We start from the raw sequence: 19,615 nt of genomic DNA on the forward strand, positions 1-19,615 counted from the left end.
CCCTGCTCTGTTGGCTCTGCTGAATCTTCTAACGTTCAGATTTAAAATATATAACGGTGAAACACTTAGTAACCAGTCAAAAGTTTGAAAAATGCCAAGAATTAGTTTTATATCATCTTTGCATTTTTGTTTGTTGAACAAAATAAAAATTCAAAGCATTAAATTGGGGATTTTCTAATATTTATAGCCTGATTAATCACTTAACAAAAAAAAACAAGAAAGGAGCAAGCACCAGCTAAGAGTTTGAAATCGTTACTACTAGAAAAACGCCATTACTATTACTACTACTACTACTCTTCTTATGAAAAAAAAACATTAGAAAAGATGCCCAAACAGCAGTTAGAGTTCATTCTGTGGCAATGTGAGTGTCATTTTGATCCAGTTGTTGCTGTCGCCATGTAACGTCAGACTAATCACTTTGTAGTTATAGTGTTGGCTCGTGCGAGAAGGGGAAAAAAAGACTATCAGAGGAGAACAGGGAGCATTTCAAGGAGTTTAGAGTTTTGAGGGAAAAAGAAAGTTTCTCAACTAATTATGTGAAACTGAAGAACTGCAGAATTTTACTAAATGAAAGGAGAGCCCCCAGAAGACTTCACAGTCCAATTATTCTCTCATTTCATAAAGATTTTCCTCTCCTAGATTGTCTAAATGTAGGGTGAATGTTGGAGTTGAAAGGTAGGAAATAGCACAAGGGACTCAACTTAATTGGCTTTATCATGATTACTGTCTTTTATTTGTGTAAATTCTCAAACTTGTGTAATTCAAAGAGAACCATTCATCCGTTTAGTACGTTATTAGATTAAGACTGCATTATGCACTCCATAAAAGCACTATGGAAAAGTCAGTTTATACATAAATTACAACACTTGGCCTGAAATATAAAACAAAGACAATTTGGCTGAATTAATTTGCACCGAGTTAGTACTTCGATGCACTTTAGAACAAAGTATCAATATTTGAAGTGAGCAAATCCAGTTTTACTCGTGAAACCACAGACTTTTCTTTACTAAGTCATGAATATGCAGATTTGAACATTATTCAACACAGGAGAATTTTCAGAGCTAAGCCAGCGTTAAGTTTACCCAAAAGAAAGTTCATCATTGGGGTTACTGGGAATCTCCACTAATCTTGACGATCTCATTGGGATTGAAAAAGAAAACAATTTAAATGAGACTTAAAATGATTAAAAATTCCTTCTTTGATAAACAGCTTTTGTTTTCCCCATTCAGTCCACAAACACAATGCCCTAACTTACCTTTTCAATAACAAGCATACATGACTGCATGCATGGTCACAAGCAATGCATTCTCTCTGTTTACAGACAGAAAATTAACTGGAATATGGAGACAAACAGCCGATAGAGCGATTTACTCTGCAATGCTCTATACATTCCACAAGCTCCTCTCGGTTTGTTTACTTTGCATATTTTCATTTTGCACACTTTCCATTTGTCTTTATCCCTGACCTGGTTGCAGATGGGTCTGTTGTCATTTGCATCCATGACTGTAACCTCCACTGCGGTGTGAGCGACATAAAGGCCATCGCTGGCAGTGATGTTGAGCAGGTACCAGTCCTGCTGCTCGCGATCCAGCAGACCACTCACATAAACCTTCCACTCCCCCTGCACAAGGGCCAGGCCAAACACTCCTCGTGGATTTCCCCCTGGAGATCATACAGATGAGAATTAAAGCGCTGACACTAAAAAGTGAAGGAAGGAGTGAAGATGTATTGTATTAAATGTAAACAAACTGCGAGTCATTACTCATTCGCAAGATGAATGAGAACAAGATTCTCTCCAACCGCACATAAAAAATGATGCAGGCACCCTTTGGTGCAATCAATAACCATCTTCATAATGTAAACCAGACGGGTAGGGCAGCGGCCATGGCCCTTCAAAGTTTAAAAGTTTGACCTTTTATGACACTTTCACTCGGCCGATCTGTGTTTTTTAAATGCCAGAAAACAAGGACAAAATACATCATCCGCAATCATTAACACACAGTGTGTTGTGAATGGACGTGCTCTTACTCAGTATCAAGGTCAGAGTTTTGCTGGAGAGGCCAAGCAATGCTCTTTATTATTTTCATTTTGTTTTAAAAGCGCGAACGCATAAAGTAATGGGTAAGGCTGTGAAAGAGAATGATCAATTCATCAAGTGCATTTCATTAGAAGCACCTGCCTGATAATTCTATCCATCAGCCACGAGCCCGTCCCAGCTGTCATAGTGCAAAAACTTATTTTTTCTCCACATGAGTGTAGATTAAGGTTTTCTACAAAACATTTTTGTTTCATAGTATAATGGGCACTTTGTAATATTAAAATGAAAAAAATAAATAAAAATTAAAGGAAAGCTGTTTTTGGCATATCAGTTCAAATTAATTTATAACTTGACCTTTGGAACAGAAACCGTGTTAGACCAATAAATGATTTTGATGCAGCACAGCCTCATCTCATTGCAAGACGAAGAGTTACTGCAGCACAGCATTCTGGGACAGCATTCTGTTAGTTGTCTCAGTGTCCTCACCAGTGATGCAAAAGCTGACGAGGTGGTTTTGATCCGTGCCATCTCGATCTTTGGTTTTCAGAACGGCCACCACTTCACCGAGGGGATCGCTCTCCTTTACGGCACCTCGGTACAGCTCCCTCTCAAACAGTGGCGGGTTGTCATTGACGTCTGACACAGTGATGGTCACCACTGTGGTGGAGGAGAGAGGCAGTAACTCGGCCAGATCAGATGCTACTACTTCAAAGCTGTAGCTGGAGCAGGCCTCGTGGTCCATCTGACTCACTGTGGTGATCCAACCTGTTTTACTGTCAATGGCAAAGACAGAAGTGGTAGACACAGGCCCGGAGAAGGAGCTGGCATCCCTTGTCAAGTCTAGATTGTAGGTGAGCAGAGGACCAAGGCTGTAGGTTACCTGCAATTCAAATAAAGGATACATAGCAGTGCCTGTAGCTCTCTGAATTTAGAAAAATGCTTGTTTTAAAGAATCACAAACATATGATTCACAGTTTAACCTGACTGTCACACACCTGCCCATTAGAGCCCCAGTCTGGATCAAGAGCACGCACTTGGACCACTCTGGTCCCCACAGGCATCCCCTCCATCACCGTGGCTACATAGGTGCTGGTCTCAAACAGCGGCTTGTTGTCATTGACATCCAGAATCTATAAAACAATAAATCTGCTTCAGCTGAACAAAGTCTAAATGAAAATACAGCACAATTACCCCCTTCTTACTATTTTAATTCATTTATCACATAAATCTGCAATTATTTCATAAAATCCATAATTGCATATGCACATTTCAACTGAAAAACAGAAAGCAAATGCTATCCTTCTGCAGTGCATGGTGGTACCAACCTTAACCTCCAGATCTACAGTGGAGACTGACTCAATCAGGTCTCGTCTTGTTGTTGCTGCAACTTTAAAGCGGAAGATGCTGACCTCTTCATAGTCTAGCGGTTTCACCAGACGGATGAGACCAGTTTCCTTCTCCACCAGGAAGGTCCCCTCCTGGTTGCTGTCAAGCGTCTCCCCTGCGATTGCACTAAAGAACCCGGTCTGTCCAGCACCCATGTACACAGACCCCAGGGCGGTTCCTACCGCTGTGTCCTCAGGGATGGTGAAGGAGTACTGAGGCTGGCTGAACGAGGGAACGAATGCATCTGGAGGGACTACGTGGATGAAGGCGGACACCAGGGAGTGCTTAGCCGGAGAACCACCATCTGTGGCTTTGACAAAGAAGGACAGCACAGTGCCCTGGAGGTGGTCCACTGTGCTTTTAGTCATCATCCAGCCACTGTCTGGCTCCACCTGAGCACCAGCAAAATCACAAGGCTATTTAAATCAGCTTTTGGGAGTTTTTTTTTTAAACTGTTGACATTTGTAGTTATGTGTTTAATTCCAAACCACGAGAGTTTTTGCTATTTTTATATCATTTTGATTAACATTAATAAAATACAAGGAGAACGTCACGGTTTTATGCGCACAAACTGAACCACAATGCCCTTCAAGCTTCACCGCAACATACAGTGTTTATAAGTTGCAGCTATATTCCTTTAATCACATGGTGTTTTGATTTATTTATAGCCCACATTTATTTACATTTAATTGTATTTTCAAAATTGACCAAAGCATCAACCCTAATGCAACATCATTTTGATTAGATGATTAAAAATACATAATCTACAGCAAACAGATGGCTTTTAATCCCCTGAAATGGGAAGGGAGGGTCATGTGAAAACATTTCTTAATTGAAAATCAAGTTTACCGCTAACAGAGTTTGTGCTTTAATGAGTTTTAAATCAATTTGTTGCAGTTTGCATGTGGTTGCATTTTTATGTGATTTTATGTGTTGCATAGATATTAATTCACGGGATAACTTTTCTTTTTACAAAGGGCAGTCAAAAAGAAGTTGAAAAGCAACATGCACTGACCTCCAGAACATCGACCAGAGATAGGCGTGCCTCACTGTAAAGTGAGTATGTGATCCTTCCATTAGACCCAGCATCTGGGTCAGTGGCCTGGATCTGAGTGACAAGAGAACCTTTGGCAACATTTGCTTTAATGCTCATACGATACTCCACTGCTCTGAACCGGGGGGCGTTGTCATTCTCATCTGCAAGAACCACCCGTACCGTGCAAAATGATGCACGGCCTGGAAAATAAAAACACACATACATTTAATATGCACGAATGATACAGATGAGCGCTGGGTATTGTCACTGATTTCTATAGCTGATTTAATTCTGATTCACAAGGTCCCAATTCAATTTGATTTGATTTGATTCAATTTTGACTCAGACAGTCAGAAATATTAAAATATTCTGCAGTAGTTTAAAAACCGAACATTACAGTTACAGAGGTTTTATTAGAGACATTTAAGTGTTTTCCAATTTGGCAAAATCTTTTTAAATTTCTTCAATATTGAACAGCAGAAATGAGGCTTTCTCATTTGAAAAAAAACCCACAACAACAACAACAAAAAAACAGCAGGCGACAGCGCTGAACACAATGGTAGACTGGTGTGCAATAAGCAAACAAATAATGCAGAAAACAGAGATTTAAGATGGGAAACTGTTCTGGAAGTACACTGAGAGAGTGAAAGAGCTCTGCAGGAAGTGTGATTTCATCAAAACTGCCAAAGCAAGAAGGAATTCATGACGATGTTTATCAAATGTGAAGCGTAGTTTTGATCTTCTTTTGCTGCTGGTTCAATGTATTTTGCTCGGAGAGTGAGGAAACCCGCAGCTTTGGAACCTGTGAGATGTCGGCTTTCAGTAGTTTCTGTTTCCATCTTTTTGCGGTATCCGTTTACTTGCTCTCATTTGTTGTTTGAACTGTTTGGCGGTTGTGGGAATAGTTTATATATATTTAAAAATCGATTTAGGATTAATGAATCAATGCACAACAGGAAAAAAGTCTATGCACCTTCAACGCAACATGCTAACGCATGGTTAGTATGGACGTTCCCGAAAGTGAATGATGGCATTTAGTTTACCAAAGTAAACTGCAGGAGCAGCCCTGCAAAGAAAAAGCTAATGAAGGAAATTGTATGAGCAATAGAAGCATCAATGCAGTTACCAGGAAAGTTGTGAAGACAAGTGAAAAAGAGGAAAGGGTTGATTTCCTGTTATTTATAATTCCTGTAATGATAAAAATGCTGGGAAATGATGATGTATGTAACCAACTTTTGTTATATAAATCTATTGCACCTGCTTTTTTTAAGTGAAGGCCAAGTAAAGGTGGGTGTACAGCAGCTCAATTTCAGTCAATTTTTTATAACTCTTTCCAGTAGCAGAGCTCTTTATTTTCAGTTATTTCATCGAGAGCAGTTTGGGGTGAAACTGTAAAGTTAAATAACTTAAATAAACTTTTTAAACTTAAAAATATTTTGTGTTGAAGAAAAGTTGATTTTTATTTTTATATGTTCTCAGTTATTGTTATTAGAAAGAAAATTTGGTCATAAAACAGGAAAATGAAATTTGCCAAGAAAATTGCATCAAATCTCTACTTATATTTTTTTAGGGAAACAGTTACCGCCACCATCCAGGGCCATCACAGTTAGCACCATGTCCTTGTTGAAAGGGTTTTCTCGGTCTAATTTCTGAACAGTGGAAATGACCCCATCTGCATCAATGGTGAACTGAGTTTTCCCCAGGTCGTTGATGAACGAGTAGGTGATCTGTCCGTACAGTCCAGAGTCCTCATCTGTTGCGCGGACCTGTGTGTCCACACAGAAATTCATCAATATTCCTCATTATGTTATTTCGTATTCATTAATTCAGTGCACTGAAAAAGTGAAATTACCTGAATGACCTTTGACCCTGCCGGTGCATTTTCCTGGACCTCAGCCAAGTAGAACCTCTGGCTAAATACTGGGCTGTACAGGTTAGCTCCCAGGACACGTACAATCACCTGTGAATCACCATCGCAACATCACTCCATCATCATTATCCTCACTGTCTGCTGACATGTTGCTGTTGCCATCCCAACAAACATCACCGGCTGATTTGTCAAACACGATCAAATCAAAAAGGCAAAGCAGTAGTAAGAACACCAGGGTTGTGAACAATTAGTTATTGATTTGAATTACACACAAGCCACAGATACTGACACCTCCGTGAAGAACTGCTGCACACATATTTCATTGCATGTCAGAAGAAGAACTTGGGGTGATGTGTTATTGCAACAGAAATGTGTGATATATGACCCAAACCCCCCTCAAATCTCCCATTTGTAATTACCACTAAGAGACAGATGTGAGTATTTTTTCCAGCTGGCAGCTTATCCTCAAAGTAAATCTGATATGGCGAGACATTAACCTCCCACTGTGGAGCTGGCAGTTGTGAGAAACAGCAGTTACGCTGAGCAGCAGCGAAGGTTGGTAATAATTTTGATAGGCCGGTGAAGAAGGTCAGCCCATTTTCTGTGTATAAGGACTACTGAGACTTAAAAAAAAGACCAAATCACCTGACAGAACTAATACGTAACTGCCAAAAGTTGTCTCACCTGAGCAGTGCTGGTGAAGACTCCATCCGACACGGACACATTGAGTTGATAGGAGAGTTTCATGCCTTGTCTCCTCTTGTTAGACAGACGAAGCACCCCCGTATCTGGCTCCATCATAAAAGTCATTTTCTCATTTCCTGAGAGAATACTGTACCTGAAGGCGGAGGAAGAAGAGAGAGCTTGTGTTGCTTACGGTCTACAAAGTTATTTTGCTCAAGAGGTGCTGCAAATTACAAGTGTCTACTTGTCTTGAGGGGGTGCTGAGCCAAAACTGCTTGAGAAAAATCTAAATAAAGCCTCGTGTGAAACTGAACCAGGATTACTGGGATTTTAGTAAACCAAAAGAGCACTGTGCTTTTCAAGAGGTGACAATCTGAAAAATTCTTAAAGAGGATTTTCATCTAGGTTCAAAGGTAAATCAAGTCTACAGAGAAAACACAGACTCGGTAAGTTCTCAAAGCATCTTTTTCCTTACCTCAGCCTACTGGCATCACAGATGTCAGCATCTGATGCCTGAACACAAGTCACAAAGTGTCCTCTGGGAGCCAGCTCGCTGACAAAGGCCTCGTACAGCATTTGGCTGAAATTAGGTGGGTTGTCATTGGTGTCAGTTACAGTCACAGAGACAGTAACATCGCTGCTAAGGGCAGGGTCTCCGCTGTCCGTCGCCCTGACAATGAAGTTGTGGCGCTGGATGAGCTCATAGTCGAGCAGACGTGCCGTGTATATCAGCCCGCTGTTACTGTCGATGTTGAAGTAGTCGGTGCTGTTGTAGATGTCAGATAGGATCTGGTAACTCACCACGCCGTTCTTTTCTGTGTCCTGGTCTTGGGCAAACACCTACACGGAGAGTTACATTCAATTGTGTCCTGCCTCATGCATTATTCAAGATAAGGGCTGATTTGCTTACCCCACACATACTCTGTGGGTACAACACCACCACTGCAGCCAATTGAAAAAGTAAATAACATTCCAGATTTTACTGAGAATAGGATAGAAAGACATGTAAAACCTTGTCAAAGCATTTGTTTAACATTCAGCGTGAACATTTTGCTGAGATACAACTCTATTTACAAAAATAAAATAATAAAATATAAAAAGCGCTCCAAGTGTTGTTACTTCTGTCAGAGTCTGTGCAGCTCTTTTAAACAAATATAACAGGTTTTGGTCCCCTGTTTATTTTATATCTGTGACTTGAGCAATGTAATGCCACAATTGGGTCAAAGTTGGATGTGAGTTTGTGCAGTTAACTTTTAAAACATATGCATGATTTTCAAATATATGAAGGCCAGCTGTACCTATAATAAATAGGTATTGAGAAACTGATATTTTGATATTGAGAAACTACAAAAAAACACAGCACATAACCACTAGAGGTCACTGAAATAAGGAAAAATATATTTTGGCATTTTGGTTTCTTAGACTTAAACAAATAATTATTTTGTCTTGTAAAACAATGAGAGGCCGCACTGTTTCACCAGACTACGCCAGTCAGATCACCTACTTGTTCATCAACGACCCGGGGAAAACTCAGTTCACCAGGCTTATGTTAACACAGGTCACTTGTGTTAATTTAACTGATGTGGTTGCCGTACTTGATTTTGTTTACAGATTTGTACATTTATAGACCAAACATTTCTCCCCAATTTTCACTAAAGTTGAAAAAGCTGACCTTCGTACCAAGGACGACCACCAAGATTTTTAGGTTATCAAAGTTATCTTTATATTTTGTCCATTATAGCCATTCAGAGCTAATAAACAAAAACTTAGGTCATCTCTTAGCGACTGTTTCATGTACTATTACCAAACCATTTGGCATCCCTTCTTGGATGTCCAGAAATTTGTTATTTGACTGCTGAGGCAGAGATGTGCTTTTGATCAGGTTAAATACGACCCACATGGTAAACAACACTGCAGTACCACAGAGCAAGAGCAAAGCATATTTTAAGGCTCAGTGAGTATGCTCAGTGATTATAAGCCCCTGTTCTTAAATCTGCTTCTTTTACACTTTAATGCTAGTAAAAAGGGACACAGACCTACAGTATTTTGCTGACTGACTTAAAAAGATGTGAGAAAAATCCAAATTCAATCATATGATGTTCTCATGTTGTAAACAGAAATATGTTCCTGAATGAAAAAAGAGCACTATTGTATTAAAGGTCAAGCACTTCTACTGGGAAATTTCTAGGCAAATATCACACCATCTTCCCATGAATAAATGAGCCATCCGCAATGCTGCTGAAGTGACTCTTAAGTGTAAACACTCATTCAGTAGAGTACACACTGGACTAACTCAGCAAACACAGACGTGCGCGCACACACACACACACACACACACACCTGTAAGACGGGCGTTCCAATCATGGAGTTCTCAGAGAGCACAGCTGAGTATGAGGTGTTCAGGAACAGCGGTGGGTTATCGTTCACGTCCAGCATGACAATGTCCACATCGACCTCCGACTTAGCTCCGGTCAGTGTATCGGTAGCCTTCACCGTTAAACGGTAATACTGTGTGGTCTCATAGTCTAACGGGTAAATCACACGGATGATTCCTGTGTCAAAGCCAATGTCAAACTGGGAGGAAGGGTCTCCATCTGTGATGGTGAAGATGACGCTCTGGCCCTCGGGACTACTGGCATTGATACACAAGACGGAGGTGGAGACATCCAAATCCTCTTTGACGGTGACACCATAAAAAGGCTTGTCAAATACTGGCATAGCTTTATTTGCTACACTAACAGGCAGCTCCACCTCACTGGACAGAGGAGGGAAGCCACCGTCAGTCGCCACGAGGATCAGTTTGTACTCTGCGTTAGATAAATCTGCCTCGAAGGCTCTCTTTAAGGTCAGCTCTCCTGTCACAGGGTGCACCTGCATGGGATTTATAGACATTAATCAGTCCAACTCATGAATTTGCACAATTATAACATTTTACAGCCTCCCATATAAAATAAGGGATGTTTTACTTACTTGAAAGTTTCTGTGCTGCTCCTTAAGGCTGTACGTCACTTGTCCATTCCGACCGTAGTCTTTGTCAGTAGCTGAGACCCTGAAAACACTTGATCCTGGCTGTGCTTCTACCTGCACTACAGCGTAGTAGGGAAGGTTCACAAACTGTGGAGAGTTGTCGTTTACATCCTCCACCTAGAAGATTTGATTTTAAGAAAAACATAATGGGGTCATTTTAAAGCTCAGGAGGGTTAATACTGTTCAGCAACACAAAATCTGCACCGCAATCTCTTGACCACTGCACCACTGTCCTACCAAATTAGTCTATAACAAAAACACATTCAAGCCACAATGTAAAACGTATTTAAAGCATTCTAAACCAAAAGAATTGAAAACACTGGACTGCCCCAATGCGCCCAAGTCTGCATTACTGTAAGCATGAAGGATGGACAGAAAAAGCAACAACTAGAAGCATGCTTGCAGACAGATGATTTCCATACCTACCTGTACTTGCACGATCACCCTAGCCACCCTCAATATTTCATCTTCCCTGCTGACCTCCACCACCAATTCATAACTGTCCTTCTCCTCTCTGTCAAAAGGCACGCCGGTAGTGAACACTGCTCCACAAGTGGGCCAAATGCTGAAGCGCCCAACGGGGTTCAGCAGAGTGTACTTGAGTGGCTCGTTGAGGCGGTGACCAACTGTGCTCACCACAGTCACTAATGTGATATTGGGTATGTTCTCTGGGATGGAGGCAAAGTAAACTGGGAAGGTGAAGAGAATTCCGCTGTCTATAGCTTCTCGGACAAGCACCGTGACCAGTGTCATGCTGGAAAAACGTCCATCCCAAACCTTAAAGAAAGAAGATAAATGAGTCAGAATTAGCTATAGCAGAGAATGTAATGCTAGAGTTTTTTTTTCTTAGCTCAATTTGACTGCCCTTATTTTCTTAATAAAAACAGTAAAATAATTCTGGATGTAATCCTGGGTCAGAAAATCCTGAGTCATGCAGATGATGTATCCCGTAACAAGTCACCACATAATTTTGGGCTCTATGTGCACAACTCTGCACTGACCCAGTAACCTGACCTTCTGGAGGAAATCATTATTATGTTTGCCCAGCTTAGTCCAGATAGCAGAATGATGAAAAGACTTTCAAATGGTATGTCATGTCCACTAAAGACCTACCTTCACATTGAAGCGATAACGATCTTTATTGAGGCTCTGATTGATGACGGTCACAACTCCAGTGTATGGCTCAACAGAAAAGAACTCCACATTGCTATCCACCAAAGAGTAAAGCAGCTGTGGTGTGATAGACTTGTCAGGGTTAAGTGTGGGGTCAGAGGTCATATCAGGGTCAAGAGCCTTAACCCTAAGAACCTCTACACCCATGTAGGTAGGCAACAAGAGGATTGTCTCGTAAGTGTCCTGGGAAAACTTTGGGGGCGAGTCATTGATGTTGATCACCTAAGACGTGGTACACAGGGAGTGAAAATAACGTTGAGAAATGACTACGATAACGCAGAACTCAAAGTGAGTCAAGAGTTGTTTATGAGACAATGAAAGCTGATTCATATGTTATTTGCTTACCTTTATAAGTACCTCTGCTGGGCTGTCAGCATCCCGTGGAGGCTGGCCACTATCTCTAACATGAACCCGAAAGACGAACTCAGAGAAGGTTTCATAGTCCAGACTGGCAATCGTTCTAAAAATCATTTAAACAAACCCAAATATATATCAACTTATACGGAAATTAATCAGATCAATAGTGATGCAACTTCTGCACAGCATTATCACCTACCGGATCGATCCGGTCCCAGAGTCCACGCTGAAGAACATCCGAGCAGTCTCACCTATGATCTCGAACACTAACAGGGCATTGTGGTTGCGATCCTTATCAGTTGCCTGGATGACCAAAGGGTTACCGTCCTCTGCCAGGACCACGCTGTTGATTGGAGCAGCCTCGCTGACTACGCCGACATACCTGTTAGGAGAAAAGGGTAACGCTGATGTCAGTCAAATATTTCTTAGGTCGGTCGAGAAAATCACTTTTTAACACTCAACAACTGATACAACAACTAATACCTGATTTGCTGGAATACAGGTGGGCTGTCATTCACATCCACTACTTGTATGATGACGGAGGTGCTGGCTTCCACTCCAGCCATGCTCAGGGCACGCACCACCAAATAGTAAGATGTTGTTTGCTGGCAAAACAAAGAAATCCAGTTAAATTGTTTAAAAAACAAATTAAATTTAGATCCGATGTAAAGCCAGCTTTTTTTTGCATAAAGAAGAACGTGACAGTGGCTTTAAAAATAATGCTATAAATCTTTGTAAATAGAAAATAAATCACAGAAATATTTCATGTTACCATCCTTTCCCTTTCCAACAATACCTTGTCCTCAGGGTATATTCAAACAAGTGAACCTCTGCATATTTATGCACTCTCAGTTACTTTTTTCTCATCTAATCACAGTGAGTGATTAGATGTAATGCTGATTACGGCTCTGAGGGCCACACCATCTGTTCCAGGAATGCTTGTTTGCTGTTGCTTTTTTGGCTGAATATAATTCTGACTATATATTTGGGTCAAAGGCACACCTACAAAATGCACTAGGGACAGAACGGAAGCCCCTCGTACCCACTGTTTGACTGCTAAGCATCTATACATCCAATATATAACCAAAAAAGAAAAACATTAACAAACCTCAAAGTCCAGTGGTTTGCGTGTAGTGATTACACCGGTATGGTGGTTAATAAAGAAGCAGCGCTCTTCGTTGCCTCTGGTGATGTCATAAATGAGTGCTGAGCGGCTGAGGGCGCTAACAGTGATCACGTAAGTTCCAGTTTTGCTGTTCTCCATAATCTATAAAGGCAAAGAGCAGAAATATACAGGTAGATTTTCAGAACTTGAGTGAGTTGTATAGACCATTTCCTGAAAAATACCGTTCTTACCTCCTGTATATCTGTCTAGACATTTAACCTCTATACACACATACCGCCTCCAAGTTGTCTTTATTCCTCCTATCTCTCCCACCCTCTCCAGACTTCTCCCTTCCGACAGTAATTTATCTCTAACTTTATTTATTTATTTATTTTTTTACCTCAGCCTGATACTCCTTCTGAGAGAATTTCGGTTTGGAGAAGTCTGAGAGGATCAAGGAAATGCGAACTGAAGCGGTGGCCATTAATGGGGGGAATCCACTGTCTGTGACGCGCACACTGAGGGTGTAAAAGCCTAAAGAAGTGAGGTCCAGTTCCTTGGCAATGAAGATAAGGCCCGTGGTATTATCAATGCCATACACACCACCGGTGTTACCTGAAAGTAGCAGAAAGGTTACAGACACTATTAAAGGAGGATACAAAAAGAAATCACAGGTCACTACACTGTTTAAAACACAAGCACAGATACAAATCAAAATGAGAATAATTTTCTTGCACATTGGACCGTACCTGCTTCTATAGTATAGGTGAGCTGCCCATTAATCCCATTGTCTTTGTCTAGGGCCGTCACCTGCACTACAGACGCGCCTACAGAAAAAGTCTCGTAGGCCGTAGCATCGTATACGGTGCTGGTGAAGTAGGGAATGTTATCATTGGAATCTTCCACTGCCACCAAGATACGAGCCAGGTCACGGTTAAATGGAAACTCCTGATCCTTGACCTACAGCAGCAAACGAGAGATGAATATGGATAGAGCTGTACGAAGCGATAAAAGAACAAAATCAGCAAAAATTAAGTGAGGCAGACACAGTTGCCAAAACGGACATAATTTATTGGATAGCACAGTGGCGCATAGAGACTCACAGTAACATCCAAGCTCACACACACACACACACACACACACACACACACACACACACACACACACACACACAAACAGATTGTCATCCATGTTTCCTTTCCCACCATAATAGTGAGGATGTGCTGTGTCCGGGCTTCATAGTCGAGCCTGTCTGCGGTGTAGACGACTCCTGTGCCAGGATTGACTCTAAACAGCCTCATACTCGCCGGGTCTACGCTGCCATAGATGGAGAAACTCAAACGGGCACGCTCATCAATGTCTGATGCTCTGACCCGCAGCAGCTCCATGTCAACTGGTATGTCCTCAGATACGCTGACATCATAAGCTGGTAGAGAAAAAACTGGAGGGTTGTCGTTGCTGTCCTGTATTCGAATGAACACCTGAATGATGAAGACATAGGAAAAGGGAAATCTGCATAGTCAGCGTAGTGGCAAACAGCGATAGGAGATTTGGAGTCGAATTAGCTTCGGTAACTGACAATCCTCAATCCAATTGCAGAGTAAATGCAAGGCTCAGACACAACTGAACCCTATTTGCATTAAGACAAGGCCCTATTAATGGCAGACTTGTAAGCCAGAGCGAGCGTTCTCCAAGAGGCATGAGGTTCTTTTTGTATCTTGACCTTTATTTGCCCAGAGTAATCCCATTAATTCTCTGATATCAAGGATTTCCCTTACAAGATATACCCAGTAGGGGAGCCCCGACAGCAGGAGCACAGGGAATGTCAAAGCAGGGAAACAAAAGCACATTTCATAGTCAGTATGAGATAATTTCAGAAAAACCGAGCGCAAGCGGAGGAAGCGAAGCTGAGCGTAAACAGTTCCCCGTGAAAAGAGGGAAAAATCATTTAATTTGATGTGGGTCTGGGGCGTATGAGAGGCAGCGCCAGTGCATAACAAATTAAAACTCTGTGTACCTGTGCTGTGGCAAAGTTGGTCCCATCTGTCACCTGTACCGTCATGTTGTACACAGACTGCACCTCCGCATCAAGGGGCTTGGCCACGACTAGGGTCCCCACCCCCAGTTGGAGGTCAAACTGCATGTCAAAGCTCCCTGGAATAAATGAACACACACACACCCATCCCCCGTACACACGCTTAGTGTCAGCCTTTTAGTATTCGCACTGCATATAAGACTCAGGTGCTCTAAGTTATTACTGTGTAATTGTTTTGGCCAGGTGCCTTCGTCTGGAGCTGGAGGGACTGTGAAATAAAATGAACTGAAATGCAATGTGATGTAGCACCAAACCCACTTGGCAGCCTGAGAGCTGTTAACAGCCACGCAAACATCTGTCTTATCACTCCAAAACACAACCCATCTCAGAGATCAAAAACCCGCAGCAGGGTCTTTTCCACGGGCGGCGAGTGTACAGTTTAAAGGCTTAATGTTTGATTAAAGTGAGGGAGGGGATTGATATGTGTTAGGTATTCGGTACCATCCTTCCTCTCATTCCAGCTTCTCTCCCGAGAAATCTGGGAGCCTGAGCACCCCTCAGCATATGAATACTGATTGGGCATTTTTCACACAACCACTGATGCGTGTTGAGTGGGAGCAAAATACAGGATCTCACATTGTTTATTTATTTTTTGTTCTACTTTTCATGGCAGAGCAGTGGGTCAATTCAACACTACGAGGGATCAATCTCACAGCATTGAGAAAAAAGAAAATTACAGTATGTAATCACTAGTTTCTTTTCCTGTCAGGGTGGAATGATGCCTCAGAGTTCTGTTATTAATCCGGGAAGAGCATGCCCGATAAGAAAGCCGTATAAGACTCAAACTCTTCTGTCTATCTATATCACAAAATCACATTCAGTGCCATAAAAATGATTAAGAATACAAATATTTCTCTAGTGTGATTAAAAAGAAATGCAGTACAAAAAAGCAATTATATGCAAAACTCTTAAACTGTACATGGCCCCTAACAAATGTAAGCAAATAACCCATATTTTCAGATCTGGCTTTGGTCTCCACCAGAGGAATACAATCTGCCTCTTTAGTTGCTAAACGCTCCAGTGCAGCTTCAGCACCACAGTTGTTTGCAGTGGCTGACCAATGATGCACAAAGCAGTGAGAGTGATCCGAAATACTAATGCTGCCGGGCTTGACAGTAAAGCACTGGGCTAGAGCTCTGTGAAGTTTTGTAAATCTAAGGAGCATCTGAAAATGTGGGCGGTAAATCTCTGAAGGGTCATTTATACTGTAAGAGCAATTCCTCTCACATTTCTTAGTACTTGTTTTAGTCACTGTAAGGTTTATCCATAACTGCTAAAAAACAGTGAGGTGCATTTGAATTCAGCCCTAAGTGGAAACATTAAAATAGCCTGTTGTTTTATAAAAATACTGTATGGAGGCCTATGGAAGGGGGAGCAGTATCATTACAGGCTGCTTCTATCAGAAATGCAGTAACTTTCCAAAGTAGCTACAATGTAGCTGAACTAATAGCACAAACCTGTCTTGTGTGGGCAGAGATAATGATACCGCATAGTATTAGTGGAGCTGTGTGAGATTACTATTCCAAACTCAGATCGATCACTTCTGCCTTTGGCTAAACAAGGTCATGGAACTGCGTGCTACATTTCCTGGATTTCCTTAATTTCTTCAAACCTGCAGCATTTGGTGGGAAAAGTTGTGGCAAAATTAGCTTTGACCCGACCTGTGTCAAGCGAGCAGTTTCTTCCACATGCATTCTGAGGAATGTAGAACATTTCTCTGGCAGGGCGCCCGCCTTAAAGGTGAGAGAGAGGAAAGAAAAAAGAGAATATAAATATTCATGAAGTCTGGATATCCCTGTGATCAAAGGGTGGATGATTTATATACAGCACTGCAAAGTTGACCTCTTGACGTTTTTACATTTATATGTGTCACTAAGTGATACAAATTGACTTTTCATTAGAATACTTAAGCTAAGGGTGGGTGATAAGAGCCTACTTCTGGAAGTTTGAAATAAAATATCCCCAATGCTTTTATTTTTTAAAACTATCTGAAATATGAATAACCTTTTCTGTACGATTACTCATCTAACATTAACACTAAGAATTAACTGGGGAAAACATTTGCACATTGCATTTTCTCTGTCGATTAAAAAAAGAACAATTAAATATTAAACATATTTTCCTGTTTTAACAGCTCTATATCTTTTATTTAATGTTAACTATCAAATACAAATTAATATTCTTTAGTTGTTCTATTAAAAACCAGGGAGGAGATCTGTTTTTTTTTACCAGAGTCAGGGCAATAATGACGAAAACTAGAACAATTTATTACTAACTCACTATCAAGAAACACTTTATAACTTTTCATTAGTGTAACCAGGACACTTTTATTGTGGCTAACTTCATGAGAAAATTCAGAGTATGTACTGTTCTTTGGCTCTCTGTTAGTTCAGTATCTTATATTAATTTTCTTACCGATGATAGTGAACCAGACAGGTGTGCTGGACTGGCTGATAGCCACGACTCCCACTGGCTGGGCAACAGTAGCCGTCTCCGAAATGGAGAAATTGTAGTACCGCTGGGTGAACAATAGGGGCACTGGTGAGGGGGCAGGTTTACGAATCCACTCTACATGAAGTTTAACAGTAGACCATAATGGCGGATCGCCACCGTCCTCCGCTTTTATCTAAGAGAAGGAACAATATAGATAAATTAGTACGGTAACCCTGAGAGATCAAATGGACTGCAACTTATGAAACCACCAGCAAATAGAAAAAATGACAATTTCAGTTGCCTCAGGGTGCTGAATGAAAAACAACAGAAATATAAAAAACAAACAAACAAACAAACAAAAAACAAATCATGAAACAAAACAAGCTGTGAGAGTGACAGAAACCAAAACATGCGAAGGACTGCACTGAGACACACTCAAACGAAGCAGAGGGTTCATCGGTATTGTAAAGAAGAAAAAGCTGCATATCAATATGTGCATTAAAATCACATGATTCATATAATATTGTAGATACACGTTTGGTATTAGCCGTTTACTCTTTGCAGTAATTCCACATTATTGTGTCCCTCTAGAAACACTTTTATTTTGTTTCATGATTTTTGCTTAACTTTCTTTCCATTTCTGTTGTGTTTTGTCTGCTTTTACAGTGTTTTTTTTATTTTCTGTTTTTTGAGTTGCAATGCATTTGACCTTTCAGGGCCACCATACCAACACAAGCAAATGGAGGACTTACCACTACTTGCTAAGGTATTAGTATGCATGTATTCAGGCCAACCAAAAACTTTGAGTACATTAGAATTCTTTCCTCTCCACTTCATAGACTGCGAAACCTACAATCATAATCTATACTGATCACCACTGCACTGACTGACTGCCCCTAGAGTGGATTAACTACATCTATAGCCTAGCAATAACATCCCATCCATACAAAAACTTTGATCCCAACAAATACAGATTAATGAGATGAGCCTCACTACCTGGCTTTCAATAGATTGGTCTGCCTTTTTCACACCCAACACAAATACAAAACTAGTTTGGCCAGTGCATAAATATGGATGCAAATATGCAATTTGTGTTTGTTTGTAATATTAGTCTGACCACAAGTACCGTTTCATGCTAGATCAACTAAGATCTATCATGCCACCTCCATCGACACCACTCCACCCCACAACCCCTCCACTCTGCTGCTGAATTTATTGGCAATAGAATAATGTGTGTGCTCCAGTACCTGGGCTTTTGCCTGATGAAACATGGCAAAGTTACTGCGTTTGCTTCTGCCAACTTTCCCTGAAAGCAGAGCCTTAGGATCTAACAAGCGCACACTGGCTGTGATTAGTTTGTAAGAAGAGAATTGAAAACGCAGCACTCAAGACATGGAAAAAAAGCAGCGCTGTGCCTTAAAGTCTTATCTCAAGGAAGGCCGTTTCAGCAATTTAGACTGTTGTTACTGAGCGCTGGCTTTTGTCTGCCATATCTCCCCACAGATTTAAAATACAGGCTTTCCTTTTAAAAACGAGGATAGCTTTTATATTTGATATGAGAGACTCACAGTGAGGATGTCATAGCTGCCTGCTGTCACCATCTTCTTTGACGACACCGTAGCAGTCCTGGGGTCGATACTGAACTTTTCGTCCTCATTACCGTTAATGATGCTGTAGGTGATGTTGCTATTGGCGCCATAATCACGGTCGTAAGCGAAGACACGGTACACGGGTTCCCCGCGTTTGTTCCTGTCTCGCTCGGGCAAGCTGATGCGGTAGGTGACCTCTGGGAAGGTGGGCGGGTTGTCGTTCTCATCCTGGACGTGAACTATGACCCACACAGTAGATTGGCGGGTGGTCACCGGGCCATCTATTACTGTAATCTGGGAAAAACGTGAACACAAGAACACAAATGCATGGGACTTTACTAGGGATCACATACATTTTATTGATATCGTAAATCTTGCTCATGCTGTGTGAGGGCAGGGCCACGTGGAGCTGAGCTCACGGGAAATCTCTTTGTATTATTGATCCCCTGGAGGCGGTGGCAGAGGGCTGATCACGGATCAATTGGATCAGATAGGGGTGAACACCAATGCTGCCAGCCTGACTCTTCACTAGGCTATTAATTACAGACAGCATAAGCAGTCAGGCTGAGCAGTGGGTGGCATGCATGGGTGGTATTCAGAACAATGTTTTAACAAAGACTTCTTTACTTGTTTCTTTCCAAGTTGGCCACAATAATATATTTTCTTTCTGTTGATGGCAGTTTTCTCTCTACTGTTTCTTTCACTTTGTAGTGTGCTGCCATACATTTATTAAGTATGGGAGCTAAACAAGGCAGCATGAGTCTGGACAACTCAATTGGCAATTCGGGCATACAATACAACACATAACAAAAGCGCACAGGT

The 19,615-nt window shown here is 41.3% G+C and overlaps 1 protein-coding gene across 3 annotated transcripts in view; it reads right to left on the reverse strand.

Annotated features, from left to right (window-relative positions):
• Positions 1 to 19,615, reverse strand: part of fat3b (FAT atypical cadherin 3b) — a 65,556-nt gene that overhangs the window by 24,641 nt on the left and 21,300 nt on the right. For all 3 annotated transcript variants that reach the window (XM_087847314.1, XM_087847313.1, XM_087847312.1), the window contains exons 7-30: positions 18,773 to 19,087; positions 17,187 to 17,397; positions 16,433 to 16,504; positions 14,694 to 14,830; positions 13,882 to 14,157; positions 13,426 to 13,636; positions 13,077 to 13,291; positions 12,680 to 12,838; positions 12,055 to 12,176; positions 11,771 to 11,953; positions 11,560 to 11,674; positions 11,155 to 11,436; positions 10,468 to 10,818; positions 9,985 to 10,158; positions 9,355 to 9,885; positions 7,490 to 7,854; positions 7,015 to 7,168; positions 6,313 to 6,420; positions 6,043 to 6,226; positions 4,440 to 4,660; positions 3,364 to 3,816; positions 3,034 to 3,168; positions 2,525 to 2,918; positions 1,466 to 1,662 (exon numbers count right to left, since the gene is read on the reverse strand). In XM_087847314.1, the coding sequence (XP_087703440.1) occupies positions 1,466 to 1,662; positions 2,525 to 2,918; positions 3,034 to 3,168; positions 3,364 to 3,816; positions 4,440 to 4,660; positions 6,043 to 6,226; positions 6,313 to 6,420; positions 7,015 to 7,168; positions 7,490 to 7,854; positions 9,355 to 9,885; positions 9,985 to 10,158; positions 10,468 to 10,818; positions 11,155 to 11,436; positions 11,560 to 11,674; positions 11,771 to 11,953; positions 12,055 to 12,176; positions 12,680 to 12,838; positions 13,077 to 13,291; positions 13,426 to 13,636; positions 13,882 to 14,157; positions 14,694 to 14,830; positions 16,433 to 16,504; positions 17,187 to 17,397; positions 18,773 to 19,087 (5,565 nt within the window). The remainder of the gene's footprint in view (positions 1 to 1,465; positions 1,663 to 2,524; positions 2,919 to 3,033; positions 3,169 to 3,363; positions 3,817 to 4,439; positions 4,661 to 6,042; positions 6,227 to 6,312; positions 6,421 to 7,014; positions 7,169 to 7,489; positions 7,855 to 9,354; positions 9,886 to 9,984; positions 10,159 to 10,467; positions 10,819 to 11,154; positions 11,437 to 11,559; positions 11,675 to 11,770; positions 11,954 to 12,054; positions 12,177 to 12,679; positions 12,839 to 13,076; positions 13,292 to 13,425; positions 13,637 to 13,881; positions 14,158 to 14,693; positions 14,831 to 16,432; positions 16,505 to 17,186; positions 17,398 to 18,772; positions 19,088 to 19,615) is intronic.

The sequence above is a fragment of the Neolamprologus brichardi genome, chromosome 10 (assembly GCF_056152115.1).
Source record: "Neolamprologus brichardi isolate AB-2024 chromosome 10, ASM5615211v1, whole genome shotgun sequence".
In the NCBI taxonomy this organism is placed as follows: Eukaryota; Metazoa; Chordata; class Actinopteri; order Cichliformes; family Cichlidae; genus Neolamprologus; species Neolamprologus brichardi.